Raw genomic sequence first — 7598 nt, 5'->3', positions numbered from 1 at the left:
CAAATTTGGCGTCGTTGCCGGGGAAACGGTCTTATTTTCTGTTATTGATTGTTTATTCTAGATTATTGTTTGTTACTTCTCAAGGAACCCCCGTTCCTTGAGACCTAATCTCACACTTTTTTTTGTAGTTTATTTGTCTATGCCCAGGACCGTAGGTACTAGTAATCTTACTCCATTCGATCCTGAGCCCGAAAGAACTTTCATTGCACTGTGTGGGAATTACTCTGATTCTGATCATAATATTGGCGATCTTTTTCCTTCAGATACAGATTCAGTTTCAGAGATAGAGATGGGTGACGAAACACCACCACCACATGCGCTACGGCTTACAGACTATTCTAAGCCAAGTCTGTATGTGCTATCAAAGGCAATCATGCCTTCTATTGCAGCTGAGACCTTCAAGATTGAGCCTGCATTGATTAACATGATTGAGAGACGCCAGTTCGGTGGGGAAGTAGGTGAAGATCCGAATCTTCACATTCAGTCCTTCATCCAATACTGTTCTACCATCAAGCAAAAGGGATTGACTCCGGAGCAGACTATGGAGATGCTTTCCCCCTTCTCTCTGAGTGGGAAAGCAAAGTTGTGGATCAATGGGTTGAATCGGGCAGTTATGAAAATCACTATTTAGGAGTCTCTGGCCCTTGCATTCTATGTGAAATATTTCCCACCTGAGAAGACAGCTCGTCTGAGGGGTCAGATAATTTATATTACTCAATAAGCAGATGAGAGTTTGTTCGAGGTCTGGGAGTGATTCAAGGATTTGCAGAGAGAGTGCCCCCACCATGGTTTGAGTGACTGGTTTTTGATTCAGCAGTTTTATAATGGTCTGGGTAATGAGTCTAGACTTGTTTTGGATTCAGCCGCCAGTGGGAGATTCATGCAACTTGAGGTGCCTAGAGCTATGGAGGTGATTGAGGAGATGGCCATTCATAATGCCCAGTATGGGAATCCTAGAGGCCTATCTAACAAGGGTGGTAAGCATGATTTGAATTCCATAGAACAATTAACTGCCCAATTGACTGCTTTACATTATAAGTTTGATAATATGCAAGCAGCAAATGCTCAATCTGCCCAACTTGTTAGTGTAGCTGCAATGAATGCTCAAACTGCCAATGTCTGTGATAATTGTGGGATGTCTGGTCATTATGCACAGGAATGTAGGAGCTCTATTGAACAATGTAATGCATTTCAGGCCTACAAACAAAATAACCCATTCTCCAACTCTTACTATGAGGGGTATAAAAACAATCCCCTACTATCTTACAAGAGCAACAATATCCAGAACCCCCATCAAGTCCAACATCCACCACCACAAAAACCATACCAACCCCCACCACAACAATCATACCAACGACGGAACAACTACAACCAACAGTCTAGTGGACCACCTGGGTTCCCTAGACAACACACATCACCTCCACCACCACAACCTCAACCCACACAGTCTGACCCTATGCTAGTAGAGATGAGAAATATGATGTTACAGATGCATAAATCTCTAAGTGAAAAGGATGCTAAAATCGATGCTCTTACTGCTCATAATAAGATCATTGATACACAGTTGGCACAGATGGCTACTACTCTTGTAGGGAGGCCCCCGGGCCAACTTCCTTCACAGCCTGAAAATAGGGAAACTGCAAATGCTATTACATTGAGGACTGCTAGAGGTTATGATGGTCCTTCTATACCCGTTGAGGTTGATTCTGGGGTGTCTGCTAGTGGTCTGGTTAGTGAGGAGATCCGAAAGATAGTCATGGATGGTAAGGAAGCTGAAAAGGTGGTCTGTGAGAACGAGGCTACAACTGAGGTTAAGAAGGGGACATATATTCAAGTGCCACCTATTGTACTCCCCTTTCCAAACTGGCAACTCAAGAATAAGCTAGACAAACAGTTTGGCAAATTCTTGGAAGTGGTCAAAAACTTGCAGGTAACGGTTCCTTTTACTGAATTAATTTTACAGGTTCCTGCATATGCTAAATTTGTGAAAGATATTTTGACCAGGAAACGTGCTTTTGTGAGGTAGAGACTGTAGCTTTTACTGAGGAATGTAGTGCCTATTTGCAAAATAAGTCTCCACCTGAACTTAAAGACCCCGGGAGTTTTTCCATCCCATGTAACATTGGCACCGTATTTATTGATAAAGCTTTGTGTGATTTAGGTGCTAGTGTGCCTGTTATTCCATTGTCTGTCTGTACTAAACTGAATATGGGTGAGCTTAAGGTTACCAATATCACTCTGCAAATGGCCGACCGTTCTGTTAAATACCCCTTAGGTGTTTTAGAGGACGTCCCTGTTAGAGTAGGTAAATTCTATATACCTGTAGACTTTGTGGTACTAGACATGCAAGAGGACTCGCAAATTCCCATTATGTTAGGTAGATCCTTCCTTCACATGGCGGGGGCGGTCATTGATGTTAAAAGTGGGAAATTGACTTTGTGTGTTGGGGATGATAAGGTGACTTTTAATCTGAATAGTGCCTTTAAGAGTCCCATGCTAGAGGAAGAACAATGCTATCGAATTGATGTGGTTGATTTTATTATGCGTGATAACGTCTCCCAAGTTCTCGAAAGGGATCCTTTGGAGGCAGTGCTTTATTGTGGATCTTCTACAGATGATAGCAGTTCTTGGAGTGCTGAAGTGGATGCTCTAGAGTTGGCTCTTGATGGTGGAGGGTCTGAAACAGAGAGCACCAAATTGAAGAGGTTAGTTCGGCTGGTTTGTCCTGTTAAAGAGGTAAAGAAACCCGAACTTAAGCCTCTTCCTGCTAATCTTAAATATGCTTTTTTGGATGATGCACAACTTTGCCCTGTAATCGTCAATACTGCACTTGATGCAGACCAGTTGTCCCAACTTCTTACTGTGTTGAAAAAGCACAAAAAGGCCATTGGGTACAGTATTGATGATTTAAAGGGTATTAGCCCTGACTTTTGTATGCATAGGATACATCTAGATGATAATCAAAAACCATGCATTCAACCCCAGCGTCGTTTGAATCCCATCATGCAAGATGTTGTGAAAGCTGAAGTTATGAAATTTCTTGATGCGGGTATTGTTTATGTTGTGTCTGATTCTAAGTGGGTGAGTCATGTTCAGGTAGTGCCTAAGAAAGGGGGGACGACTGTGGTTAGGAATGAGAAAAATTAATTGATCCCAACTAGGGTAGTTACAGGTTGGCGCATGTGCATTCATTATAGGCGTCTAAATGTTGCTATTAAAAAGGACCACCTTCCCCTTCCCTTTATTGATCAAATGTTAGAAAGGCTAGCCTGTCACAAGTTTTTCTGTTATCTGGATGGTTACTCTGGTTTTTTCCAAATCCCCATACATCCAGACGACCAGGAAAAGACCACCTTCACCTGTTCCTATGGTACCTTTGCATATCGTAGGATGCCCTTTGGTCTGTGTAATGCACCTGCTACTTTCCAACGTTGCATGATGAGCATCTTTTCTGAGTTTATTGAGTCTATATGGAAGTGTTTACGGATGACTTTAGTGTCTATGGTACTTCTTTTGATTCTTGTTTGATAAATTTGACTAAAGTGTTGAAAAGGTGTGAAGAATGTAATCTAGTCCTGAATTGGGAAAAGTGTCATTTAATGGTTACTGAAGGGGTGGTCTTGGGGCATTTAATATCTGATAAGGGCATTCAGGTGGATCGAGCTAAGGTCCAAGTGATTGAACAATTGCCCCCTCCAGTTAATGTGAAGGGTGTTAGAAGTTTTCTTGGTCATGCGGGGTTTTATCGCCGCTTTATCAAGGATTTTTCTAAAATTGTTAAACCACTGACCCAACTCCTCCTCCAGGATTCCCCATTTGTGTTTACTGATGCTTGTCTTGAGGCTTTTGACAGGATTAAACAGGCACTAATTTCGGCTCCTATCATCCGTTCTCCCGAATGGGATCGTCCGTTCGAGATAATGTGTGATGCAAGTGACTACGCAGTTGGAGCAGTTTTGGGTCAGAGAAAGGAAAAGGTCTTGTATGTCATCTACTATGCAAGTAAGACCTTAGATAAAGCTCAAGTTAATTATGCTACTACTGAGAAGGAGCTTCTAGCCATAGTCTATGCCTTGGACAAATTTCGTACTTATCTGATTGGGTCCAAGGCGATAGTCTATACTGACCATGCGGCTCTTAAGTATCTGCTCTCAAAAAAGGAAGCCAAGCCCAGGCTTATTAGATGGATACTACTGCTACAGGAGTTCGATCTAGAGATTCGCGACAAGAAAGGGGCTGAGAATGTGGTTGCAGACCACTTGTCTAGATTGAGGTACGATGATGGCACAGTGTCTACACCGATCGATGATTCATTTCCGGATGATCACTTTCTTGCACTTTCCAGTCAGTCACCATGGTTCGCAGATTATGAAAACAACATTGTAGGAGGTATTCTTCCGTCCGACATTACATATCAACAGAAGAAGAAGTTCCTACATGATGTTCGGTTCTACTTTTGGGATGATCCTTATTTGTTTCGTGAGACTGTTGAAGGGTTGTACAAGCGATGTGTCCCAGAATGGGAGGTACGTACATGGTATTATCAATAGGTGTCATTCTTCACCTTATGGTGGCCACCATGGACCTTCAAAGACCAATGCTAATTTGTCACAGTGCGGTTTCTACTGGCCTACTATGTTCAAGGATGCACAGGCTTTTATTATGGCTTGTGATGCGTGCCAGAGGGCCGACACTATTTCGATGAGGTATGAGATGCCACAGAACGGGATTCTTGAGGTCGAGGTTTTTGATGTATGGGGAATTGACTACATGGGACCATTCCCATCGTCCAAGGGTAATCTGTATATCCTTGTTGCTGTAAATTATGTGTCCAAGTGGGTGGAAGTCGTTTCCTCGCCTACTAACGATGCTAAGACTGTCATTTCTCTATTCAAGAAAATCATTTTCCCTAGGTTCGAAGTTCCGCGAGCTTTGATCAGTGATGGAGGATCACACTTTCATGAGAAGCATCCGGATGCCTTCCTGCGCAAATATGGGGTCTTATCATCGCACAGGACTAGCCTACCACCCTCAGACGACTAGGCAAGTTGGGGTCTCCAACCGGGAGATCAAATCTATCATTGAGAAAGTGGTGGCTAAGTCTAGGAAGGATTGGAGCGATAAGCTTGATGATACTCTGTGGGTGTATAGAACTGCCTTCAAGACACCTATTGGTACCTCCCTGTATCGGTTGGTGTATGGCAAGGCGTGCCATTTACCAGTAGAAATGGAGTATAAAGCTTATTGGGCAATCAAATAGCTCAACATGGATGCTAAGTTAGCCGGTGAGAAGCGGCTACTTCAATTGAGTGAGCTAGATGAGTTCCGATTACAAGCTTATGATAGTGCCCGAATCTACAAAGAAAAGACTAAGCGGTGGCACGATAGTCGCATTCTGCATAGAGAGTTCGCGGTGGGCGACAAGGTTTTATTATTCAATTCTAGACTTAAGTTGTTTCTTGGAAAACTCAAGTCTAGATGGTCTGGGCCGTTCACCGTGACTATGGTAAGCAAATTTGGGCCAGTTGAAGTAGAAAACAACAGTGGTGAGCGCTTCAAGGTAAATAGGCAACGTCGGAAGTTGTACCATGAAGGGGCTACTATAGGAGTGGTTGAGGTTCAACACCTCAATCCTTCCGCCCCGTGACTGCATATTTGAGGTAATGAGGTCGAGCGGGACCTAGAAATAAACCAGCGCTTTGCGGAGGCAACCCGTATTTTATTGCTTTAGTAGTATAATGTTTCGATTTTTGCTTTCTTTTGTGTGTTTTGTTTGTACTTTTCTCTTCTTAAGTGTGTTTTAGTGTAGTTTTTGGTTTTGAAGAGGTGAGAAGAGGGTATTTTATTGTTTGGGCGTTTAGTAATGTGCAGGTCTAAGGCTCCAAGTTCAAAAAAGTGAAATTATAGCTAAAACGGAGTATCCTGCAAACCGCCCGATTCGGATCGGCCGCGTGTCAACACAAGGAAAACAGCTGAAAAATGCCCGATTGGGCAACATTTGCCCAATCGGGCCGTTTGTCGAGTAAAATGCCCGATCGGGGGAAGGTCCGCCCGATCGGGCGCATGATGAAAGAAGAAAGAGAGCCAAGTTTTGCCCGAACGGGCGATTGTTGCCCGATCGACTCGATTGGCGAGTAGAATGCCCGATCGGGCGAAAATCCGCCCGATCGGGCTGATGAAGATGACGTCACCAAGGAGTCAAGGGGCGTAATATGGGTCAAGGAAGAAGATCTGGCAGGAATTTGAAGGCGCCCGATCCGGATCGGGCGAGGTGTGCCCGATCGGGCGCGCGTCGATGGTTTCAGAAATTGAATGCTTCGCCCGATCGGGCGAGTTGCTGCCCGATCGTGCGAGATGAGAGCTCAGCGATTAAGTCACGATTTTCCTTCACTTCTTTCACTCTCATCTTCTTCTTCAACCTAAATTCTCTCTTCCTCCATTAAACCCCAACTCCACAAAACGTCAAACCCTCATATCTCACTCATTTCTTCACCAAATTCAACAAACCATACATAAAAATCTTCCTCTCATCATCCTCTACAACCTCCACCTAATTAATTTCAGATTCTTCCACTCTCCACAAAATCCCCAAATTTCACAAAAACCTCAAAAACTCCAAAAAAATCAGATTTTCCCAAATGGCTAGTCGAACTAAAAGAAATTGCACCATCCAAGAAAGGAATAAACAAGAGGCTTCTACAAGCCGGGCTCGTGAGCCGACATCACCACCGCCGCCACCACAGTTCGAATCGGATCCGGATTTCCCGGAGATTATCTTTACTACGGAGTGGCAACGGGACCGGTTCGTCCACCTCAAAAAGAGGCAGGTAATTCCTACCCGTTTTATCTGTCAAAAATCATTACATGATATGGGTATTGAACAGGATGTCAAACAAGTCTTTTATGGTGTTGGTATGAAGAATATGTATAGCATGTTGCGTCTCACTTTTAGGCGATTGACTTTGGAGTTTTTGAGTTCTTTGCATTTGCGTAAAAATGATTATAGGGATGTGTCTTCGGTTCATTTTTGTTTGATGAACCGTGATGTGCATTTGAGTATTGAGGACTTTGGTAGGATTTTTGGTTTGTCCACTACCCCCAGTAGGAAGGCTGGAAATGCTCATAACAATAATGAAATGTGGAGAAAGCTTACCGGAAATAGTGATCCCGGTAGTATGCAACACTTGCATGCCTCTAAGATCAACACCCTGTCCCCGTAGTGTTTTACAGATTCTTAGGGTTCACCATCTTTGGGAGGGAGGAGAACCAAAATGTTAGGAGCACGGAGTTGGAGATTTTGGGAGGTTATGTGTTGGAGGGGGATGCTAGGTACGTGATGAACTTGGCTCACCATATGGCTTCCCACCTTTACTCAATAGCCACTAGCTCACACACCACCCGCATCACCATTGGTGGGTTGATCACCCACAATGCTATGGCTACGGTAAACTTTGTAGAGGCCAACCAGATACCGGTTCTGGGTAACAACTTGCTAGATTTGGCCTATTTTGCTGGGCTTCGCCGTTTGCAGGGTGAGCACGGGTTATTTCGCCAGGGTGCCATGTATTGGATGTTTGAGGGAAACAGGCTTTTCACCT

At 43.8% G+C, this 7598-nt stretch overlaps 1 protein-coding gene and 1 non-coding gene across 2 annotated transcripts; one reads left to right on the top strand and one right to left on the bottom strand.

The window, feature by feature from the left end:
* Positions 1-685: 685 nt before the first annotated feature.
* LOC130471038 (small nucleolar RNA R71) lies at positions 686-792 on the bottom strand. The gene has a single exon (XR_008931732.1). It is a non-coding gene; the product is annotated as a small nucleolar RNA R71 (small nucleolar RNA).
* Positions 793-3920: 3128 nt separating this feature from the next.
* Positions 3921-5043, top strand: LOC130470134 (uncharacterized). Its single transcript, XM_056839739.1, has 5 exons — positions 3921-4002; positions 4255-4389; positions 4495-4526; positions 4684-4752; positions 4837-5043. Exons 1-5 carry the CDS (start codon positions 3921-3923, stop codon positions 5041-5043), a joined length of 525 nt encoding a protein of 174 aa, XP_056695717.1.
* The last annotated feature ends 2555 nt before the right edge of the window (positions 5044-7598 follow it).

The sequence above is a fragment of the Spinacia oleracea genome, chromosome 3, assembly GCF_020520425.1.
Source record: "Spinacia oleracea cultivar Varoflay chromosome 3, BTI_SOV_V1, whole genome shotgun sequence".
NCBI classification, from domain to species: Eukaryota; Viridiplantae; Streptophyta; class Magnoliopsida; order Caryophyllales; family Amaranthaceae; genus Spinacia; species Spinacia oleracea.
The sequence above is the reverse complement of the archived record's forward strand: the minus strand, read 5'-3'. Positions and strand labels throughout refer to the sequence as shown.

Bases quoted from the DNA above. Each gene is read 5' to 3' on its own strand.
- LOC130470134 (XM_056839739.1), top strand. From the start codon at position 3,921: ATGTGTGATGCAAGTGACTACGCAGTTGGAGCAGTTTTGGGTCAGAGA. The intron at 4,003-4,254 runs GTAAGACCTTAG...ATGTGGTTGCAG, and splicing joins GTATGTCATCTACTATGCAA to ACCACTTGTCTAGATTGAGG. The intron at 4,753-4,836 runs GTATGGGGAATT...TATGTGTCCAAG, and splicing joins TTGAGGTCGAGGTTTTTGAT to TGGGTGGAAGTCGTTTCCTC.